The sequence below is a fragment of the Drosophila serrata genome, unplaced genomic scaffold (genome assembly GCF_035046125.1).
Source record: "Drosophila serrata isolate PLE 108 unplaced genomic scaffold, ASM3504612v1 contig_373, whole genome shotgun sequence".
NCBI lineage: Eukaryota > Metazoa > Arthropoda > Insecta > Diptera > Drosophilidae > Drosophila > Drosophila serrata.
Genome location: NW_028257271.1, coordinates 154,006 through 179,038, shown reverse-complemented (window position 1 = coordinate 179,038; position 25,033 = coordinate 154,006). Strand labels below are relative to the sequence as shown.

Below are 25,033 nucleotides of genomic sequence, written 5' to 3'. Positions count from 1 at the left end.
CGATAGACTAACATACAGTTGACCATGAGTAAAACATTTATTTCGCAGATCGATCCCTACTAATTCGAAGGTTTGGCCTTGGGACTTGTTAATTGTTAATGCGAAAGATGTTTTTACCGGAAATTGAAGCCGTTTAAATGGGATTGGCAGATCAGTTGGGATCATCGGTATCCTCGGTATATGAGATAGTTGACCACTTGCTGGGCCAGTGATAATATTTGCTACTATTAAATTGTCCTTTAACTCCTTAATAAGCAGCCTCGTCCCATTACACATGCTCGGAGGGTTTAAATTTCTTAAAAGCATGATTGGGATTCCGATTTTTAACGTCAATTCATGGAGTGGCAGTCCAGAAGGGTTCAACGAATTTAAAAATTCCTGTGGATAATGGACTGCATCTTCAATATTCGTTACAGTGTCGATCGATTTGTATGTTTTTGTTTGGCCGGGGACTTTTTGAACAATCAGATTATTTATTTCATTGACAGTATCATTCTTAGGTGATACTATAGCCCGAGAACACAGCCAATGGAAGTCTCTTTCGTGCAAATTCTCGATATCAGGGTATACAGAATCTATTCAATTTTCCAAATTATCGAGTATTTGGCCTAGAGACTCATCCAGAAGAATGTCACAATGACCGCTTAAATTTGGAGTTGGAAAAATTCCTTCCCCAAGTTTTAGCAGTTGCTGTGGGAAATCGCTATCAGTGATTCCATGAAGATGAGCTCTCATATTTGTCCTTAATTTTAACGTTTCAATCGTAGTCCATATGGGAGACGATTTCAAGCATGCCTTGATGATATCTGCTCGCGTGCCTCTGTTAATAACGGGTAGAGTCTGTCGAAAATCTCCAGCAAATACAAAAGTAATCCCGCCCATGACTGCAGAGGAGTTCCTTAGATCCTGTAAGGTTCTGTTCACGGCCTCTATATGTGCTCTATGGCTCATCGTGCATTCGTCCCACATAATCAATGAGGCGTCTTGTAGTAATTTACCAATTGGTCCATTTTTGCGGATTGAACATGTAGATTGTTGTTCAAGATTGACGGATAGTAGTCTGTAGTTCGTTAATTAAATTTATTTTCAGCGTTGGAGCTATGTTTGACCTCAATGATAGCTGATCTGCTTCTGAAATGAAATATACCTGCAAGTATTGTGGATTTTGGCCTGGTGGTGGTAAAAGGCTACCAATAAGATGATATACTTGTCCCTCTATTTTAAAAGTTGGCATAAAATTACCATTACCAATTGAAATAGGCTATTGTACTTACGGATGTTGGTTATGAAATGTCTAGATAGCGAATGATTATTTTTCAAAAGATTTTTTATTGGCTGTGGTGGTTCCTGAATACTTGGGAGACTAACTTTTCCAGAAGCACAGCACATTCCATTTGTTTCATCGACCCATTTTTTTGCTGAACACTTAGGGCATATCTTATTCATATCGCCGATTTGTATTGAAGACTGATGAGCATAATCAATCTGTGGATCGTATCTAAAAGCCGATCTTTTACTGTGGGCTGAAGCTTGATTGCGACTTCTCGCTCTTAACGTCTTTTGTCGTTCTCTATTATCTTGAAGGCGTTGGAAACGCTCAGAGCTTGATTCCCTATTGCGAGATTGAATATTTCTGATATTTTGTTCTTCAACCCGCTGCAAACGCTGATTACTTGACTCTTGCGCGCGTACCTGCGAGGTTCTCAAATTTTGTTGAGCTATACGCTGTAAACGCTCAAGACTTGACTCTCGCTCGCGGACTCGAGAAGTCCTCACATTTTGTTCAGCGAGCCGTTGAGAACGCTGCAAACTGGATTCTCTCGCTCGTATTTGAGCGGTTCTCATATTTTGTTCAGCGAGCCTTTGCGAACGCTCGGTACTCGACTCTCTAGCACGCGATTGTGCCACATATTGTCTATGAATTGAAAGACGATTTTCAGTTTCTGATGAAGATTCTTCATTTCGACGTATTTTTGATGCCCTGGCCTGGGTACTATTTCTAGAAAGTTGATATCTTGATCTTTTTGGCATTTCAAAATGAGCTCAGCCGCTCAGTCTCTCGGATGGAGGCCCGTTCTTCGTCAGTTATATTCGTAATCTTACGTCTTTTTGCTTCTGTATTACGCTTACGACGACCCAAACTCTACTTCTTGGGTGGCAGGACTTCGTTTCTTACTGAACCTGAACAAAAAAATAAAATTTTTATCTCCAATTCCTTATTTCAATATGTTTTGAATGTTTGACAGGAAATGCTTTGGCTGCCTGTAGAGGGCGGTAGATGTAAGGTAGTTTTTTGTTTTTTTTTTTAACACCTTGGATTACGTTATCTTAATTTTAGTAAGGATGCCTATTTTTTTTTAAAATGAAATATAGCCTATGACACTCAGGAATGATGTAGCTTTCCAACAGTGAAAGAATTTTTCAAATCTGCCAAGTACTTTCGGAGCCTATTCAATTCATACAAACAAACAAACAAACTTACATTACCTCTTTATATAATAGTATAGATTAAATTTTAATAGCATTAAACTTAAGACGAAAACAAATTATGTGTAAATATTACACTGTAGATGCATCTATTCTTTTACTTATAGCATTTTTCTATGAACCGTTGACTTTCGGATTCCTTTTTGGCTTGCTTCTGCATAGATCAATCTACGCGATAAAGATGTCAGTGTATTTCTGTCAGTCTGACTTTGAAAATAGTCTTCTTTATATTGCAGGAAGTTTTAGTCTCGAAACGGGCTTAATCGGACCTCTGTTTTTTATATATGTCATATAAATAATTGGAACAAATTTCGCAACATTTTTCCTACTCAGCAATGCACTATGGTCCAGAAGTTTATTTATTTTTTTTGCATAAATCCGAAATTTTCATGGCGGCAAATTGCTCTTTTTACTTTTTTGCGTGAAAATAATTCTGTTTAATGTTCAATTTATGTGTAATTTTTATAGAAAATTAACATGCGTCCCTTGTGTTTCGTGGAATAAAACTAACGATCTGACGGCTGCTGACAAAAACTAATTATGTCAGTTTATACAATATTTAGCGACGTTCGAATTTCGCGATAGAGATCTCTTCGATATTTGGCTCAACAATAATCGCAAAATATCATCTGTGTTAGGTTGCATTTATGAAAAAATTAGCCATTACCACATAGGAGATGAAAAAAATTAGAAATCAATAAAAAGCAAGTAATTTTGAATAATTTATAAAAAAAAGACTATCAAAATGCAAAAGTATGGTCAAACGTTTTATGACAATGCATACTGAATTGGAATCTACAATATCAGTTACAATAAATGAAAACTGTAAGACACAACAAAAAATGGGACGCCGATCTTTGTCTTATGGAAACGCAGGACCACGATTGAAAAGAAAGTTGGCATCTGAGCTGGCGAATGAAAAAGAGCACAACACAACTCTTCTTATGCATGGTGCAGCCGTTTCTGCTAAGAAGTAACACAAACGTGGCCTTGGCCCTTAAAGAAATTATTACAACATCTGCTCAATACCCAACAGAATTAAAAAAGTAACTTCAAATCCAAAAACCGACTCCACTCACACCAAATGAAGCCTAGCCTACATCCTGGAAAATTCTTTAACAAAACAGCAATATATAAACACTAGGGTTTTGAATATACAATGTGCATACAAGCAGAAGTTTGAAGTAAAAACACCTGACGTTCAAATCTCAGATCAGCCTTTGTTTGTAACTTCTGTTATACCCATAAAAATGATTGACTCATTTCAACGAAATATCTGGGTTAACAGAACACCTCACTCTATTCGATTTTGCAGGCCGCTGAAAATTCAATTTGTTAAAGAAACTTCTGATCATATACGTCAACCGAGAACAACATCCCATTTGAAAAGGAATTGCAATCTGATTGTGATTCGGATGAGGACTTGAACGAAGCCAGCTTAATAATACTAGAAGAAGAAGAATATAATGTTTAAGACAGAACCCATACATAACATATACATACTTATATATAGAGATTTAAATTGTTCCTGTAATAAATGTAAGTATATTGTCTGAATTCAGCGTCATACTCAATTTCTAATGATAATACTACGAATCGGTTTGTATGGAAGGCAATAGAGGGCGTGGTCGCACAGACTCAAAATTTTTTTTTTTATATTATTGTCTTTCTAAAAAAAAAAAGAATGTGCAACTTTTTAGGTCTCTAGCTCTATTTTTAGAATTTATGCCAAAAGGATTGACTTCTGGACCATAGTGCAATGATAAGATTACTTTCTGTAAATCGATTTACTGACTGGTAAATGTGCTTTTACTTATCAATTATATGCCATATAAAAGATACACAAGAAAGAAAGCTAGCTTTGACACGCCGAAGTTTGTATGCCCTTGAAGATTGCAATTCAATCATTAATAATTAATATAATATAAATTCAAAACATCAAAGTAATGCATACCTTAGCTACATTTACCGATAATATATACATTTACCAATAACTATTGTTTAGATTAGGTTAAACTGGAAGGCTCTCGTGGGGGCCACGCAGAGGCCAATATAGCCCTTACTTGTCCGGATGTTCTTGTTTGGTCCTGGAGATTTTACGCGGTTTTGAAGTCCTTCAAGATCAAGGTGTTTTAGCGAGAGCAAGTAGTTATCCTGGTGTCCTTTTGGAGGCATCTTCTAGTGATGCCAGTACAGGGGCACCTGCAAATGAAGGACTTCCTAGAGTTGCCATTGTCGGTTATGCATTGCTTGACTGCATGTGCCGGTGCCTGGCAGTGCCCGTGAGAATTCCCACTAGCGTTTTAGAGCCACTCCGTGGTAGAAGCAACACGTAGTGGCTCAGTTTGTCATTGCGCTCTTTGCACATGATCTAAATATTTTGCAGGTTGTCCACCTGCTTCTTGCTAGTATATCAGCCCGTCTCTATAGCTCAGTTTCGAGCGTTCTTAAGGGGACGGGAAAGTTTTCCGTTCTGTTGGTCGTTAGTATGTCGTTTTTCTGTGCAAGCACGTTTGCGGTCTCGTTACCATGCCCTTGGGGTGGGAACCCAATAGATCCGCACTGACGTTGTCGTGCTTAGGACATCTAGAGCTTCCCTGCTTGCCAGAACATTTTTAGAACCGGCCGCTGACAACTGCATGGATCAAATCGCCGCTTGGCTGTCTAGGAACAGCCTCCTCACGTGAACGCTCTCTTCCCTGGGCAAGCTCAGCCGCGTTCCTATTGGCGACATTAATGGCTGCATTGGCTTGATAGCTCATACGACAACCTTATGTCAGGGTCTGTGCAGTATATGCCCGCTCCTAAGCCTCTTCCCATCTTGGAGCCATCAACCTATAAGGTAACACATTCAGTTCCCACAGACAGAAACTGTCGAGTTGCAGACCAAATCCGGTGGCCAACACGCACAGTATAGGAACTGCCGCCTTCGAGGGCAATAGCTCGGAGGTCGACCAGAACACAAGGTCAGCGAATGATCGCTACTGGCCGGATATCAAATGCTGACCCGGAAATTTGATTATGAGTTGGCCAGTCGGACTTCTTAGCCAAATTCTTGTTGACTTTCGTGCGAAGCCGTTCGGTTGGTAGGACCCATCGTTTAAGTAAAGTTCTCATTCGCTTTTTTCATGCTAAAGATCCTTGGAGTTGAAAATAGCTCCCACGACACAGTCGGAAAAAATATAACCCGCAGAGGTTAAAAAAAAGAAGAAGCTTGTCAGCTTTATTGGGCTGCATACATATTACTGATAAGATTAAACATAAGGGCCGCGCTGCCGACCGATAATCTAAGCTTAAAAGTGCACGAACCCTAGAAGAGGAGCGCGAACTAGCCGTCCATTAGCTTGCTTGGGGGGGGGGTCCTGACGTGAACATTTAGTTAGATCAGTTATATCAGTTAGAAGAGTGGTCAGTAAATAGCGTGAATTAGGAATACAGAGGGACCCTATGCTGTGTTCGGGGTGAGGGAACTAGACTTTCAGGCATATGCAGTAGCGTGTGGTGGTGCTGATTGATTGGACGTCTTGCATCGGTCACCACTTGCCTTGGGAATGTTCGTGTGCCAAACAGTTGGAACAATAACATAGTTAGAATTTAGAATGACAAAATCGGGCTCGTAGGTTCAGGAGGAATCTAAACACTGGAGAAAAAGTCCTTGCGATGCAGCAAGGTGTGATGCCGTCTGCGGCATGTAAGGCAAGACTGAGCACCAGGGCACTTTCTTCGGACGATATCTGATCGCTCGAATACAGTCATTTCGAGGAAACGGGGACATATACGCACGGGGTGGTATTTCCTGGAACACAGGTAAACCTTCTGGATGCTGGAGATACCCTGACTTCGGAGGAAAGGAGGCAGCGCTCTAAAGGGTTCGCAGTCGCCGATCTTGGCTGAAAATGCCCTGAGCCGTTAGGCGTGACGTGGTCGATGGCCTTTATCGTACGATGGCGCTCGGTCAGAAACGCGTCTTGCTAGTTCCAAATTCGAATGTCTGCCTTATTATGGATAGATTGCTCCCACACGGAAAGCGTGAGTTTTGAAAGCTTGGAGAAATTCATATACACGAGGAGAGAGTCCCAAAAAAAAAGAAGACGTCTCTCAGGCGGTCAGCAACTTTGGATAGTTCTTTCAGAGCGACTCCGGACTCTCAAGGGGTTAGCCTGGCTGTTGAAAACAATTTTTAACTGACTGTTGAGCAACAACCGGCAATTCTCGAAGCGGTCGGTGAGGCTTCGCCAAGCTGAGACGAACATTTCATTGGTGAGCGGGGCTTTGGAACAATTTCCCCACCGGGGTGAGACTCAAGTTGTGAACATATATCATAGTAATTAGCGAAAACTTCGGTGTCCACTGGTTGTAGATGACAAGCCGCTGAAGTGGCTATGTGAAAATTGTCAGAAGTCTGTGTGGACTCGGAGGCGCCCTTTTTGAAGTTGAGATACACATCTTGACTACACGGAGTAGTAATCATTGTACTTAGATTCAGCCACTTTCGCGGTGGCCGTACTATCAGCGGACACGGAAAGAAGGTCCCTTTCCCTAAAGGCCCCAATCTGATCGCGATGGAATTGGCATATGTAGGGAGAAAATTTTGCAGATTCGGAAGTGGCAGAAGTGTGAATGTGTACCTCAAAGTGATTTACCCGGTCAGGTATGACGATAAACTTCCTTAAAACAATGTCAACTGCGGTTTGAGCCATATTTTTTCGGTGGAACAAGTGAGACTCGAAAAAGTATTCACGGAATTCTCGGTAATTGCTGAAGAAATTACGTAGAGGGCTTTGAAATCAGCTGGAACGGCGGTGGAGATGCGGGAAATGGGAATACGGGTACACTAGGCGCGGTGGAGAGATTTGGAAGTGATTGGCCGTAGTTGAAAAATTAAATTAAATTATTATTATTATTAAATTAAATTAAATTAAATAAATAAAGAAGAAAAATTAAATTAATTACTAATTTAGGAAATTATTAGAAAGAAGTTATTTATTATTTCAAATTTATGTATTACGGAACCGAAATGGTGGAAATAAGCGCTTGGCTTTTGTTCAGGAAATAAACTCAGTGTGTTATGCCGTCGGCAAAGCCGTGCGTTCTTGGTCGCGGAGAAAAAGCCCGCTGGGTTATGCCGACGACAAGCGGTGCCTTTGTGAGGGACCCGAAGAACTAAACGGCAACAACAACAATACGACCGCTCCGTCGGCTATGTCGAAAACAATTAAAAAACATTCCCGTTTTCGAATATGGTTTATTGGTGGTTATTTTGCTCACTTAAAATCTTTTAGTTATGTTATCGGAGGTTAGTTCCTGGAATCGGAGGCAGAAAAATATATTGGAAAATATATGGGCAAGCATGTAAATTTTAACAATTATGTATCTGTGAACAATTACGTATGGGCATGTATTGGTACAGAGGAGTGTCGAGAAATGGACTGTATTGAATTGCAGCCGCGAACTGGGAGGCGAACAGGGTGAATTCCGGAAACAAAGCGCACACCGGCTGGACGATATTAATTATACCCTATTTCCCGCAACACAATTTAGCTCTTCACTTCGAAATTTTTGTGCATGGAAATATGTGCACAAGTTTAGAACCCGTTTGTGTGTATATGGCTGCCCATTAGGCCTCGACCGTTGGGCAATGGGTAGCCATAAGAACCGGTAAGGAGACGTGCGGCGCACACAAAACGGTTACGGATGGAATTTTTTGACGATCGAAGACGAACAGAAATATGATATTCTCAACTGCCGTTGTGTCAGGAAAACTTTGACTTGGAGTCAAAGGTGAAAGGTCGGAAAGATATCCGCATCCGGCTCGAGGGACAAAAATGTGAAAGGGGCGGTCCAGCCGCTAAAGATTCTTGGAGTTTAAATTAGCTCCAGCGACGCATCATTTGATTAGAAGTGTGTATGCTTTATTGATAATTAACAGTGCGAGAGCGTAGTGTTCCCGCTCCAATCCAATGAAGAAGATACATAGGTTCACAGAGTTTTGTGGATTATTATTATTTATTGATTTGTTTTCGGAGCAGCCGTTGTTGCCGCTCCGAGCTCGAAGGATGTTCTTGTTGTGCCCATTATACTTAGGAGCTAAAGAGGTCTAAGTCTTGTTGCGGCGCTGCCAATAGCGGCAGCGGAGAGACGGCCTGTATATTCTTAAGCATATAGCTTTGCTCACTTGGTCTGGAGCGCGGAGGTATATGCACAAACATGAGGTCCGCTCGTGATGCTATTATGCTGACACTTGCACTTTCAGCGAGCGGGCCAAGGCACAGCAAGCGGTTCGTATAAAGAGAGACCATGAATTGTATAAACACTGCAACAAAGTGTTACAGTGCGTTCTCTTTTAGTACTCTTGGTACTTTGAAAAATAACGTAATATTATGGAGTTATTTTCTAGTATTAATATTACAAACTTTGAGAAAAAATTATACTATTTATAACAATATTATTAAATTTTTTTTTTTCTTGTTTATAATTATTTTAGATATGGTTATCCTATGTGCTCTTATATTATGTAAAGCCATACGTGATATATTTATAACAATTGATTATGAAACAAAGAGTTTTAATCTATCTCTATGTACCATTTGCTTTTTATACCCTTGCAGGGTATTATAATTTCAGTCAGAAGTTTGCAACGCAGTGAAGGAGGCACCTCCGACCATATAATGTATATATATTCTTGATCAGGGTCAACAAACGAGTCGATCTAGCCATGTCCGTCTGTCCGTCTGTCCTTCTGTCCGTCTGTCCGTTTCAACGCAAATTAGTCTCTCAGTTTTGAAGCTATCTGAATGAAACTTTGTAGTTAGCCTTCTATTTACTCTCACTCGTATATATGTCGGAACGGGCCAGATCGGACGACTATATCATATAGCTGTCATAGGAATGACCGGAAAATTTTTACAAACAAAAATTATAACATTTTCAGTTTTTAACAGAATTTTATCAAATTTGAAATATAGCCATTTTATTATACTCTACAATTTTGTGTAAATGTTATGAAAATCAGACTACTATATCATATAGCTCCCATAGAAACGATCGAGAAATTAATACAATTAAAAGTTATAACTTTTTCAGTTTTCAACAGATTTTCATTAAATTTGAGGTATAGCCATTTTATATTAGTCTTAAATTTTGTGTCAAATTTCATAAAAATCGGAGGACTATAACATATAGGTGCCATACAAACGATCGTTTGATGTAGGGAAAAAGAGCAAATCTAAGAATCTAAAACTGCAAATATAATATGTATGGGTGAATAAAATGAAAGCAGGTATTACATCAGGTATTTACATCATGAGGTTAAACAACAAAAAAGGAGGCAAACTTCGGCACGCCGAAGTTTATATACCTTTGCATAAAGAGCTTCAAGGACTAGGAATCCAAACAATATAAATGAAATATTTTTATGTTTAAAAACAATGAAGTAATACCTGCTTTCATTTCATTCACCTATATAAATTATTTTACAGTTTTACATTCACAGATTTGCTTTTTTCCTCTACATCTAACGATCGTTTGTATGGCACCTATATGAAATAATCGTCATTATCATTAAATCATTAAAGTAGACACAAAATTTAAGACTAATATAAAATGGCTATATCTAAAATTTGATAAAAATCTGTTGCAAACTGAAATTGTTATAATTTTAATTGAATTCATTTCTCGATCGTTCCTATGGGAGATGATAAAGTAGTCAGATTTTCATAAAATTGTACATAAAATTGTAAAGTAATATGAAATGGCTATACCCCGAAGTTGATCAAATTCTGTTGAATACTGAAAAAGTTATAATTATTAATTGTACTTATTTCTCGATCGTTCCTATGGGAGATATATGATATAGTAGTTCGATTTTCATATAGCTTTACACAAAATTGTAGAATAATATGAAACGGCTATAGCTTAAGTTTGATAAAAAGCTGTTAAAAACTGAAAAAGTTTTAATTTTTAATTGTATTAATTTCTTGATCGTTTTACACAAAACTGTAGTATATTACAAAATGACAACATCTTAAGTTTTTATAATTTTTAATTGTATTAATTTATCGATCGTTCCTATAGGAGATATAGGATATAGTAGTCCGAATAACAAAAACTTTACACAAAATTGGAAAAGTTAGGTGACACGGACGTGGAAATCGACGGTGAGCTGGAGATCGCCAAAGAAACTCTTGGAAAATTGCGCGAGGAAACTGCCAAGACGAGAAAAATTCTGGCGAATTTGAATCGCCAGATCGGCGCCAATGTTGGCGGCAGCCAGAGCAACGAAGACGGCGGGAATGGAAGAGACAAAAATGCTCGAATTCGGCATGGTTCCGCGAAGGAAGGACAGCTAGGCGTTGGAGTTGGCGACAGCGACGGGTGACGAAACAACGACGCCAACAACAACAGTTCTGAGAACTTTGAACAGCTACCTACCAGAAGTTTCCAGAACTCGCAACGAGGCGACGGCAGAGGAGACGGCAGAGGCGACGGCAGAGGAGACGGCAGAGGCGACGTACAGCGAGATGGCGAAATAGCAACAGACAGTTTCGCAACGCCGGGCTTTAACATGGCCAGAGAAATGCTAATGGACTTCGGCAGCAAAGTGTGTGTGCGATCGTGGATTGACCAGTGGGACAGTATTTCGGCCCTTCATAGATTAACAGATATGCAGCGGCGAATTCTGTTGATCAGCAAGCTCAAGGGAGATTCCCTACAATGTCTGCATGCTGAGACCGGACGGTTGGCGAAGCCAATGGACGAGCTCATCGCAGAATTAAAGCCAGCTTTTGGGGGCATTGAGTCAAAAGCGGCATTAAGGCGCAAGTTTGAGGCACGCGTCTGGTCGCCGGACGAACAATTTGCGATGTACTTCGAGGGAAAGTGCAGATTAGCTCGGGATGTGGCGATGGAAGAGGATGAGCTGATGGATGGGCTTGTAGAGGGCATTCCATTACCAAGTCTTCGAATGCAGGCTAAAATGCAATGTTTTGATGCACCAAGGAAAATGTTGCGAGCGTTTGCGGACATCAAGCTGCCAGCGAGGGCGTTATTTAAGGCGAAGGCGTCGGCGGCAAAGGCGGTTTCGACGAACAACGAAACTCGATGCTTCAACTGCAACGGCAAGGGGCACTGGAAGTGGAAGTGCACCAAGCCAAAGCGAGAGCCTGGATCGTGTTATGGCTGTGGCGCAGAGGATCACCGTATTGCTGTATGTCCCCAGAATAAGAAGGAGGTGGAAAACAATTATGTAAGAGTATTTAAAATTTTTTGTGTGGAAAATACGAACCAGCCTATTATTACAGAGTGCCAAATAGATTCGGGAAGCCCAGTTTCGCTCATAAAACGTTCTTGTATACCAACAAACATTAAGTTAGAACCTCTAAGAGAAAGTTATTTCGGATTAAACAAAAGCTTATTGAAAAGCTATGGTAAAATATTATGCTTTGTATTAAAAAATGAAATAAAGATTTGGTTTAAATTAATTGTTGTGGCTAGCTCATCTATGCTCTGTAATATTATGCTGGGGAGAGATTTTATGAAAGCTTGTAAATTAGAAATTAATTTAGAAACCTTAGAAATGATTACAATCGAGGAATGTAAAACCCACGTCGGTCGTGATACAAACATTAGCTTAGTGAATGACAATACTAAGGACCCTTATGAATTGGATAGAGTATTAGATTGCGAAAATATAGAAAGTGAAATTTTAGTAGACAAAAATTTAGATAAAGGTAGTTTCAGTACAGATTTGGATCAAAAAGATTTAGGTACAATTTTAAGTGAGAATATTTTAGGTACAAGGTTAGGTGAGAACATTTTAGGTACAAATTTAGGAGAAGATGATTTAGGTACAAGTTTAGGTGAGAACATTTTAGGTACAAGTTTAGGAGAAAATCTTTTAGGTACAAGTTTAGATAAGGACATTTTAGGTACAAATTTAGGAGAAAATAATTTAGGTAAAAGTTTAGATGAGAACATTTTAGGTACAAAATTAGGATAAAATGGTTTAGGTAAAAGCTTAGGTGAATGTTTAGAAGATAATAATTTAGGTACAGATGTTATACGGGAACAAACTTTAGGTACAAAAGGGTTAGGTGAGGAACATCGAGGTGTGTTGGACGAAAATTTTGATAGGGAAATGATGGATATAAACATTTTAGAAAACTGTGAGGAAGAAAAACTTTATAATATTGGTGAGCAAATAAACTATAAGGATTGTGAAACGTTTATCAAGATGTTAGAGACGCATTATGTTCAAGTCAAGCGACCGGAAGTTCCGAAAATAAAATGTGAAATGAAAATAGTGTTAGAAAACTCAAAACCATTTAGCTGCTCACCAAGAAGACTGTCATATAGTGAGAAGGAAGCATTGTCAAAAATGTTAGACGAATACATTAGAGATGGGATTATTCAACCTAGTAAATCGGAGTATGCTTCTCCTATCGTATTAGTGAAGAAGAAGTCGGGTGAACTTAGACTTTGTATAGATTTTAGAAAATTGAACAAAATAATGGCTAAGGACAATTATCCGATATCATTAATTGATGACCTTTTGGAAAGCTTAGTGGGAAAATCAGTATTTACAAAATTGGATCTTAGGAATGGTTACTTTCATGTATTTGTCAACGAAGAGTCAGTGAAATATACGTCGTTTACCACCCCGTTGGGACAGTTTGAGTTTCTACGGATGCCCATGGGTCTTAAAACAGCCCCACAGGTATTCCAGAGGTTCGTCAATGACATATTTTCGGACATGATAAGAGAAAAGAAGGTAATCATATACATGGACGATATTTTAGTTGCAAGCAAAAGTTTAGAAGAACATTTAGATGTTGTAAAAGAAGTATTTAGAAGGTTAGTAGAAAACAAGTTAGAATTGAGAATGGATAAATGCAAATTTTTACAAGACAAGGTCAAATATTTAGGTTTTCTAATTTCAAAAGATGGGATTAAGGCTGATAGCAAGGGGCTAGAAGCTATACAAAATTTTCCGATCCCAGGCAAGGTGCAAGCAGTTCAAAGCTTTTTGGGTCTTTGTTCGTATTTTCGACGATTCATTAAGAATTTTTCTATATTAGCGAAACCATTATATGATTTATTGAGAAAGGATAGGCTTTTTAGGTTTGAAGAAGAAGAGTTGAATTGTTTTTCGCTTTTAAAGGCAAAGTTAATGGAAGCGCCAGTGTTAGCTTTATATGATTACAGAGATGATGTTGAACTTCATTGTGATGCAAGTGCTTTAGGATTTGGGGCTGTGCTTCTTCAGAAAAAAGATGACAACAAGTTACATCCTATTTTCTATTTTTCGAAAAGATCAACTGCAACGGAAGCGAAGTATCACAGTTTTGAATTGGAGACTTTAGCTATAATATACGCTTTAAGAAGATTTAGAATATATTTGCTAGGCAAACGATTTAAAATTGTAACAGACTGTAACTCTCTAACTTTAACCCTCAATAAGATTGAGTTGAACCCAAGAATAGCAAGGTGGGCTCTAGAGCTGCAGGAATTCGATTATGAATTAAAGCACAGAGCAGGCAGACAAATGCAACATGTAGATGCATTGAGTAGATGCAACAATATTATGATAGTGGAGGCAAATACATTCGAAACAAATTTAGAAATTTGTCAATCAAAAGATGTCAAGGTTCAGGAAATTAGGAAAATGTTAGAAAGTAGCGAGCATAAGTTATATGAAATGAGAAATGGTGTGATCTATAGGAAAAGCAACGACAACAGATTATTGTTTTACGTACCGAATCGAATGGAGGAACATGTGCTATACAAGTATCATGATGAAATGGGTCATATTGGGAGAGATAAAATGTTAGAAGTTATTGGGAAGAGCTATTGGTTTCCACGCATGAAAGATAAAGTCGTGGAACACATTCAAAATTGCTTAAAGTGTATAGCGTATGCTCCGAAGGTAGGTAGAGGAGATGGACATTTACATAGCATACCAAAAGGCAACAAACCTTTTGAGATCATTCATATAGATCATTATGGGCCGGTAGATAGTAGCAGATCAAAAAAGCATATATTTGTGGTCGTAGATGCATTTACAAAGTTTGTTAGGTTGTACACAACAAAAACGACAAATACAAAAGAGGTGATAAATGCATTAACAGATTATTTTCGAGCTTATAGTATACCTAGATGCATAGTATCAGATCGAGGCAGTTGTTTTACATCGTCTGATTTTGCAGAGTTTATGGAAAAAAGTAACGTAAAACACATAAAAATAGCGACGGGCTCGCCGCAGGCTAATGGCCAAGTTGAACGAATCAATAGAAGTCTAGGACCTATGATAGCAAAATTGACAGAACCGGAAAATGGATTACATTGGGATAGAGTTATGGAAAAAGTAGAGTATGCAATGAATAATACGATTCATAATAGTACTAAGCAGTGTCCTAGTGAAACATTATTTGGGATAAGACAGAAAGGAGAAGTTTTGGATAATCTAAAAGAAAGATTAGAAGACGAAAATGAGGTAGGAAATATTAGAAAAACTTTAGAAGATGTTAGAAAAGAAGCAGAAGAGGAACAAAGAAAATCTCAAATAAAGAATGAAAAATATTATAATGCAAAAAAGAAAACTGCTACAGAATATAAAGAAGGAGATTATGTTATGGTAAAGAATTTTGATAGCACTGTAGGAGCTTCGAGAAAACTCATTCCAAAAAATAAAGGTCCTTATGTAATTGAAAAAGTTTTAAAAAATGACAGATATTTGCTTAAAGATATTGATGGGTTTCAGTTGTCTCGCAATCCATATCAAGGTGTTTGGAGTGCAAATAATATAAGACATTGGTTAAAACTGTAATTAAAATAGTAAACTAAGAATTGAATTGTAAATGAAAATCAAATTGTAAATAATAGTTAAGTTATAATTCTAAGCAGAGATAGAGGGCTATCTCAAAGTCAGGACGGCCGAGTTGTAGCAGGCCAGTTAGGTTAAGTATGCTCTGGCCACTCTAATTGAGATGTGACGCTCTCTCAAAAGAGAGCATGAGAGAGCGACTGGCTGAGAATGGGGGTTGATTGAGTGGTTGCTGAGAGCGGCAGATCACTTGGTGAGAAGATCGGAACGAGAGTAGATGTGAATAAGACAATAAGTGTAAAAAAGAGACAAGAGTGAAAAAAAGATAAAACCAAGTATAAAAAGTTCCAGATTAAATAATAAAGAAAATATTAGTAAGAGACGAGAAGAATAAGAAGTGTTTACTAAAAGGCGGCTACAATATTAAAATGGCTATATTTCAAATTTGATCACATTTTGTTAAAAACTGAAAATGTTATAATTTTTTTTTTTGTAAAAATTTTCGATCATTCCTATGGCAGCTATATGATATAGTCTTCTGATCCGTCTCGTTCCAAAATATATACGAGTGAGAGTATATAGAAGTCTAACTACAAAGTTTCATTTAGATAGCTTCAAAACTGAGAGACATGTTTGCGTAGAAAGGGAAAGAAGGACAGACGGACAGACTGACAGACGGACTTGGCTAGATCGACTCGGCTGTTGATCCTGATCAAAAATATTGTTGAATTAATATTCGTTCCCGATCCAAATCCACAATGAATAAGATTCATCAGTTTAGAGTTTTGGGGTTTGTTCTTTATTTTATTTGGTTTTTGATTCCAGAGCAGCCGTTGTTGCCGCCACGAGCTTGGTTGGATATCTGCCCTTATCAAGATGTCTTAACAGCTAAAGAAATCTAAGTCTCGTAGTTGCGCTGCCAACAGCGGCAGCGGATAGTCTGTTAAATATTCTTAAATACATAGCTAGCTCGCTTAGGCTGAGCGCGGAGGTATATGCTCATACATGAGGTCCGCTCGTGTTGCATTTATGCTGACACTATCAAAGCCTGTGTGAGGGCCAATGTACGATGATCGTTTCATATTTCGGCCACTTAGGTTTATGACCGGGACTTTAAATTATGTAAACACTGCAACAAAGTGTGTACAGTGTGTACCCGTAAAGTACTCTTGATACAGTGGGTATTCAATATATATGCATACTACATCTCCCTCATTTAGAAAAATAAGGTAATATAATGGAGTTATTTTTTAATTATAATTATAATTATAATAATATACTTATATATATTTTTTTTTCTTTTTATTTTTTTTTTTATGAATTGTTATGTATGGTATTTATGCTATGTATGGCCATACGTGAAATATAAAAAGAACAAAATTGGTTATGAAATAAAAGGTTTTAATCTATCCTTGTGTACTAGTTGTTTTTTTTTTATTACTTATTATGGTTATGTTATCTCTATCTCCTATTTGTTCTACCTTATAAGGACCAGTATATTTAAAGTCTAGCTTATGTCCTGTTTCATTTTTCAATAAAACCTGATCTCCTATTTTTAAATCGACATCTAAACTAGTTTTGTCATATCTAATTTTTTATTTTAGCTTATAAGATTCTGGCATTAGTCTAGCTCTCTTAAAAGCTTGTTCTAATCTAAATTTGGATTCCTTAGCATAATCTTCTATATTATATATGGGTTCTATTCTATCTATGCTATTCAAATGTTTTGGCAAATTTGAAGTTTTACCAAAAACTAGCTCATATGGACAATAAACGAAGTATTGTAGCCATACATCCCAATCTGTTTTGTCGACTGAGATGTATGAACAAATGAACTCATTGAGTGTTCTGTGGCTTCGCTCCACAGTACCTACTGTCTGGTGGTGGTCTGCAGTTGAAGTTATGTTTTTAATATGCAAATATTTACATAGATCTTCAATAATTGATTTTTTATATTCCGTTCCCATGTCCGTAATGAACTTCTTCATTGGACCGTACTTTAGAATAAAATCTTCAAATATAGCTTTTGCTACTGTATTTGCACTTTTGTTTGGTATTGGTATAGCTACTAGGTATTTAGTTAAATCGCAGATGAGTGTTACTGCGTATTCGTTTCCATTATTAGATTTCAGTAGTGGATCAATTGTATCCACAATTACCATGTCGAAAGCTCGTTGTGGAGTTTCAGTTATAGTTAATGGGGTCTTTGTTATGTTTAGTCGTTTTAGACTTTTGGCATTTTGGACATTTTCTTATGTACTCTTTTATGTTTTTGGACATATTTTTCCAGTAATAGTGTGTTTGGACCTTGGCTAAGGTTTTTGTAATGCCTGTATGACCACCTTGCATTGGATCATCATGGAATGTAGACAATATAGCTTCTTTTTCTTTGTTATTTTTTATTACGGTCACCGGGTTGAGTAGCGCTACTCTCAATGATTTCAATATATTATTGCCCATAATTTTAAAATTATCAATTGAAACATGTTCAAAGATATTTTCCCACGGAGCCACTTTGAGTTGGCTAACTTTTTGAATAACGGCCTGCTTTTCAAGCCATTGAAAGAATATTACGTCTTCCGCGATAATTGTTTTTATAATTATTACCGAGATAATTATTTCCACGTTGGGTGTACAATATGGAATTGGCATTGCCTGTCATTTCAGTACTACATTGTATGTACTTGGTGACGGCTTCATTCATGGTTGCAAAATTGCCTGCTTTCAATATTGTTTTGAGGCGGCAATTCTCACAATTTTTGACCATTGTGGTAATGGCTTCCTTAGTGCTGAATTTGTCAGCGTGTTCGGCCGATAGGCCTTCATGAATATACGAAGCTTTTAGGAGCTTACGTAGGTTGTCAATTTATATCAAATTATTTTGGATTTGATGACTTCTACAGCCAAAATCTCGAATGTACCTTTCGTAAGGTTAACCAACTTCAAAGCTGTTACGAATCTCTGAAGGTGTATCCTTTGCCCGTTAAACTCCGGGATGGCATTCGATATTTCTTTTATGTATTCCCTTTGGCCAATTATCTCCTGAGCCATTGTGGTTGTTTTTATTTCTATACTGATATTGTTAGAATCCGAGTCGGTCAAGCCCTGGTCTTATCAGAACAGATTGAATAAGGACTGCCGGATTAGTGAGGTTGTTTCTATATTTTTCCTCTATATCGGGATCTGTAGAAATAGGGTCATCAGTCTCAGCTTCTACTGGTGAATCTGATGATTCTGACTCTTTCTCTGGTTTCTATATTCAACGGTGAGTTTAGGATAATTGGTACTGAAATTGTTAAGTCGTACCCTTTGTTTTATAGCTATTAGATTATCCCGAAATTTGTTTAAATATTTTGATACCTGAGACCAATGGGTGTATTAGTATACGCGCTGTATTAAAGCGGTTTTCTAATATTTAGGCATGCTTGTTTACAGTGTTTTGCTGTAGTGGCCGGGATCTTGATAATCTATATATATAAAAATGCTCTGTTCTCATCTACTTCCTTCATAGACTTGAAAAGTTTTGAACCGTTTAAGCCCAAATTTTTACACAACATGCGTTGAGGTTCCAGCTCGGTTATTGTCTACTTTTGATGTTGATAGCTTATCTGCGGTTGCGAATATATCAATATTTTTAACGTTTCCCCGTTCCCCTACTGCTGCGCCCTCTACAGGCAGCCTCTTGAATCGAAGCATTTCCTGTCAAACATTCAAAACATATTGAAAAAAGAAACTTGAAAAGTTCTGAACCGTTTAAGCCCAAATTTTTACACAACATGCGTTGAGGTTCTAGCTCTGTTATTGTCTACTTTTGATGTTGATAGCTTATCTGCATTTGCGAATATATCAATTTTTTTTTCGCGTTTCCTCGTGCCCCTACTGCTGCGCCCTCTACAGGCAGCCAGCTGAATCAAAGCATATTCTGTCAAACATTCAAAACATATTGAAAAAAGAAATTGGAGATAAAATTTTTTTTTTTGTTCAGGTTCAGTCAGAAACGAAGTCATGCCACCCAAGAAGTCGAGTTTGGGTCTTCGTACTCGCAATACAGAAGCAAACAGACGTAAGATTACGAATATGACTGACGAAGAACGGGCCTCCATCCGAGAGACTGAGCGGCTGAAAGCAATGCAGATGCACAACGAGGAATCAGCAGAAAGACGAGCAGATAGGCTTGAGAGAAAACGATTGAGAGTTAGGCAGTCGCGTTCTGCAGCAATCGATTTGATTCACTCTCAAAATAATGAACGCGACAGGGCAAGGGTAGCTGAAGCGCGTTTACAGCTTGCAGCGGATCAAAACCTGCAACACAATCGTCTTGCATTCAGATGTAATCCAACTGTTGATTACAGCTCGAATCGCAATATCGTTATTGGCCGGATGCATCAGGTCTGCATATACTGTCAGGCTCCTTCGATTGAATCAGACGAAACTTCGGTCCGAGGAATATATCCATTTGCGGGATGCTGTGATGAATGACCGTAATACAACCAACGTTGGAAAGCTCACGATTTTGCCATCCTCATACATAGGTAGTCCACGCCACATGCACGAGATAGTACAGCTGTTATTTCCTGGACAATCATATAGGGATAGGCAAAAGCTCAAGTCACTGATGGATTTCATTGTGAAACATGGAGTTTTTGGAACTGTGCGGTGCTGGATGTATTCAGTAGAATGGCAGAAGAGAGGATTGCCGCATGCGCACATACTGATTTGGCTGTATGATAAAACTCTCAATTGTTTTCTCTCAAGCCTATCTGCTCGTCTTTCTGCTGATTCCTCGTTGTGCATCTGCATTGCTTTCAGCCGCTCAGTCTCTCGGATGGAGGCCCGTTCTTCGTCAGTCATATTCGTAATCTTACGTCTGTTTGCTTCTGTATTGCGAGTACGACGACCCAAACTCGACTTCTTGGGTGGCATGACTTCGTTTCTTACTGAACCTGAACAATGTTTGACAGGAAATGCTTTGATTCAGCTGGCTGCCTGTAGAGGGCGCAGCAGTAGGGGCACGGGGAAACGCGAAAAAAGTTATATATTCGCAAATGCAGATAAGCTATCAACATCAAAAGTAGACAATAAACGAGCTGGAACCTCAACGCATGTTGTGTAAAAATTTGGGCTTAAACGGTTCAGAACTTTTCAAGTCTATGAAGGAAGTAGACACGAACAGAGCATTTTTATATATATAGATTGTAATATGTGCGGTTATTTGAAAATGGTAATTTTAAGATTTGGCCCATTAATAACCCTTTTTTTGTGTGATATGTTGTAGAGTCATTTACCTGAATAAAAGTTTGCTCGGTTGAAATGCGACGATTATGAGACACATCATGAGCCAAATTCGGTCTGTCCAGTCGGCACTTGGATTATTTGTAGATTGACGTATGCAGTGAATAAATATTTCATCCCTTAACTCTTCTCTTTCAATACCCAATCCAATAATATATTGAATAATCTGCAACTCTCGCTCTGTGTTAAGTTCACCGCGCATATATTTACAAAGTTCCTAAAAATCAAGAAAGAAAACATTTTAAGCTTAGGTAGATACCAGAGGAATTGAATGTAAATATGTCTTAACTCTACGCGATAACATCCGGCCGTCCCTTTGTAAGAAATGTGAGATAGGATAGTTTACAGCTACCCTGATAGCACTTATTTTTAAAGAAACTTTTTGCCGGAGGTGGTATTTATTCTACATGATTAATTCAGGGTCCCAGTGGCAGGTGTACTTAAAGGTATTCACACAAGGGCAAGGTAACACACTTTTGCAGAGAATCAAATGGTCAAAAACTTTATTCTTATCTGGTCCTCCTGTGTAAACATTAAAATTTAAATTTACACCGAAAACGTTAAATAGACTAAATTGAACTTATTTAAAACTAGTGGCCTGCGACATTTTTCATTTTTATACCCTGTCAGGGTATTATAACTTCAGTTAGAAGTTTGCAAGACAGTGATCATATATATAAAGTAGATATATACTTGATCAGCATTAACAGCCGAGTCGATCTAGCCAAGTCCGTTTGTCCTCCTGTCCGTCTGTCCGCTTCTACGCAAACTAGTCTCCCAGTTTCGAAGCTATCTGAACCAAACTTAACAGTTAGACTTCCATATACTCTCTTTCGTATATGGGCGGATCGGACGATGGGCCGGATAGCCGGATAGGATAGAAACGATTGGAAAATAACCCTTCTAACAGATTTTTATCAAAATTAAGATATAGCCATTTTATATTATTCTACAATTTGGTGTAAATTTTATGAACATCAGACTACTTTATCATATTGCTGCCACTGGAACGATCGAGAAATTAAAAAAATTAAAACTTTTTAGGTTTCAACTGATTATTATCAAATTTAAGATATACCCCCTTTATATTATTATAGAATTTTATTTTTAATTTAAAAAAATCGAACGCCTTTATCTTTGAAACTTTGAATTTAAGGCTCTAAATAAAATATGTATAGGTGAATGAATTGAAAGCAGGCATTACTTCATTGTTTTTTATAAATAAATAATAAATAAAAAAAAGTTTTATTGATGCATTGCAGATAATAAAGGCAATTAAGGGTGAACAGAGTTAGCAGTTTCGATTATAAAAACAAAGCTAAAAGGTTTTGCCAGAAATCTAATAGGAAATGAAGCGACAGTAGATAAAGTGATAGTCAAATTTAAAAAAAAAATGTCAAAGATGAAACTGTAACAGTATTGTCAGCAATTCTGCCAACCAATATACATCAGAGATTGATGTATAGAAATTGGGTATTAACGGACGGCTTAACACTAGACCTAGCCACAAGTTATTCCACACAGCATGCAGTAAAAGCAATGACCAAAAACATACCATTGATAAGGTAAAACTTATCATGCAAGCACAATGAATGACACCATTTCCAAATTCGTAAATAGTTGCACAGAAGCAACTGAACAACCCAATTCAGTACTCTATTGAAAGAACTATACACAGCGCGGCGGGAGCCGCGGAATTTATAGAGGTAACTTCTGTGGTCGTAATAACAACTACAATAACCACAACAATAACGGCTACAATAATGAACAAGGTTACTATAGAGGAAACTCAAGGGGCCGAGGCAACTCAAACCGAAGCTACGATAATAAAAACACAAATAACATAATCATAATAATAATAAATAATACCTCGGGAAACTCTCAAACCGCTTCGAATACTCAACAGTAGGGAATGCAAGAGTTCATACTACATATTGATCTCAGTCAAAATATATTTGTTTCAGTCAACCATGTCGCAACCGAAAAAGAACTTTTTTTGTAGGCACAGATGCCGACATTTCAAATTAAAAGAAAATGATGATATCTTTCAAGACATACAAAAATATTACATAGACATAAAAGGATCAAGCCAAGAGATCAAAGACTTTATTCTTATCTGGTCCTCCTGTGTACACATTCTGCCAAGGGCAGCAATTTAGACATATATTAAATTAACATCTAAAACGTTAAATAGACTAAATTGAACTTATTTAAAACTAGTGGCATGCGCCATTTTTCATCTTTATATCCTTGCAGGGTATTTTAACTATATATTACCAAAGGCTTAACATGTAATACAGACTACTAAATACATAATTCGACACGGCTTTAATATCGTAGATTTACACTTAGCTATTCCGTGTGATGGAATATTAGGAATTGATTTCATTAAAAAATACAACTGTTAATTAGACTTCCAGCAATCTGAAATTGGCTTATAATAAGACTCAATAATTTAAAATTTCCAATTCATGTTCCAATAGCATAAAATTCTGGCAATAACTAAATTCTTTTGTCAGCAAGGTCAAAAGTTATTAGAAAAAATCAATTAAACTCAAAAGAAGACAGTGCGTTAATTCCAACTGAAGAAATTGAGCATGGAGTTTATATAGCAAGTACAATAGCAACAACACAAAATTCCTTCATAAGACTACTGAATACAACAACAGCATATCACTTTTGAACTATGAAGTAGTCGAAGCAAATCAAGAAAATAGAAAAAATCTGTATTATTCCAATTGTCAAAAATTTTCCTCCCCAATTTTAATCACAACTTTCAAGCATTTGCAAAAAATATAATGATATATTCGGACTAGAAACCGAACCAATATTTTTCATGTCTTGACTCGAAAAAAGCTCAAGATATATGATACATATAACATTTTTTTCAACGAGGAACGGCTCGTATTGCTTCACGCGATTACCTTTTGGTTTAAAAATAGCGCCCAATTAATTTCAGAGAATGATGACTATTGCACTTCCTGGACTAAAACCTTCGCAAGAATTCCTTTATATAGACAACTTAATATTTATAAGTTGTTCCGAAAAACATATGCTTAAAAACTTAACAGATGTTTTCCAGAATTGTAGGAAATACAACCCAAAGTTGCATCCACAAGAAGTTAATTTTTTATGCATGAGCTGACTTTTCTCGGTCATTAGTGCACTGATAAAGGAAAACTTTCAGACGACAATAAATACGACGTCATTATGAACTATCCAGCACCGCACAACACAGAAAGGCCTAGACTCTTGCAATTACTACAGACGTTTTATACAAAGATTCGCCGAATATTCACGGCACATAACAAGATTATGTAAAATGAATGTTCCTTTCGAATGGATAGATGAATACCAAAGAGCATTCCAGTATTTTAAAAAAAAACTTATTAAACCTACACTTCTACAATATCCAGATTTTAGCAAAGAATTTTGTATAATTACTGATGCAAGTAAGCAAGCATGTGGAGCGGTTATAACTTAAAACCATAACGGACTTCAACTTCCCATTGCAAATGCATCAAGAGCTTTCACCAAGGGGAAACAAACCCGAATTGTAAACTGACACGTATGAGGCTAGAATTAGAAGAGTACAACTTCATAGTTGAATATTTGAAGAAAAAAGACAATTATGTAGCTGATGCGTTATCAAAAATAACCATCAATAATTTTCAATACATTATTGGAAGTATAAATAGTCACTACAAAAAAACTAATGTAGACAAGAATCCTGCGCAGGAAAAGATAAAGTAGAATTGCCTAGGCAATCTACAAAAGTAGCTTCAAAGACCAAAGCCAACGGAGTCATAAACAATGATGAAGTACATAAAGAAGTGACCTTGCATGTAAACAATATGACATTTTTATTTAAACATGACAGAAAAATTACAGCAAGATATTTATTAATAGAACCATTGACTTGGATCAATTCTTTCAAAGGCTTGAAAAGCAAGCCGGTATATATAAAATCAACTAACTCAAAGTGGCACCGTGGGAAAATATCTTTGAACGCTTTTCAAGAGATAATTTCAAGAAAATGGGCAATAAAATATTAAAATCTTTAAGAGTTGCGCTCCACCCGGTGACCCATAATGAGCTAATACAAGGAGGTCATACTGGCATTACAAAAACCTTGGCCAAGGTGAAAAGACATTATTTGTGGAAAGGAATGCCCAAACATATAAAAGAATATATCAGAAAATTAATCCAATGCTAAAAAGCAAAAACAACCAGGCACACAAAGACCACATAATAGACCACAAACAGCATTTGACAGGGTAATCGTGGATACGATCGGTCCACTACCTAATGTAGCCGTCTTTTAGTAAACACTTCTTATTCTTCTCGTCTCTTACTAATATTTTCTTTATTATTTAATCTGAAACTTTTTATACTTGGTTTTATCTTTTTTTCACTCTTGTCTCTTTTTTACAC

General features: G+C 37.3%; 2 protein-coding genes across 2 annotated transcripts in view; one reads left to right on the top strand and one right to left on the bottom strand.

Annotated features, from left to right (window-relative positions):
- The window catches only part of LOC110185378 (uncharacterized), a 348,293-nt gene that overhangs the window by 172,621 nt on the left and 150,639 nt on the right, over positions 1–25,033 (bottom strand). Inside the window, exon 7 of the mRNA XM_086839423.1 lies at positions 20,593–20,816. Coding sequence (XP_086695549.1) covers positions 20,593–20,816 — 224 coding nt within the window. The remainder of the gene's footprint in view (positions 1–20,592; positions 20,817–25,033) is intronic.
- Positions 11,150–11,798, top strand: LOC147642672 (uncharacterized). Its single transcript, XM_086839436.1, has 2 exons — positions 11,150–11,731; positions 11,787–11,798. Exons 1-2 carry the CDS (start codon positions 11,150–11,152, stop codon positions 11,796–11,798), a joined length of 594 nt encoding a protein of 197 aa, XP_086695562.1.

Excerpts from the sequence above, each read along its gene's own strand:
- LOC147642672 (XM_086839436.1), top strand. The coding sequence starts at position 11,150 with ATGCAGCGGCGAATTCTGTTGATCAGCAAGCTCAAGGGAGATTCCCTA.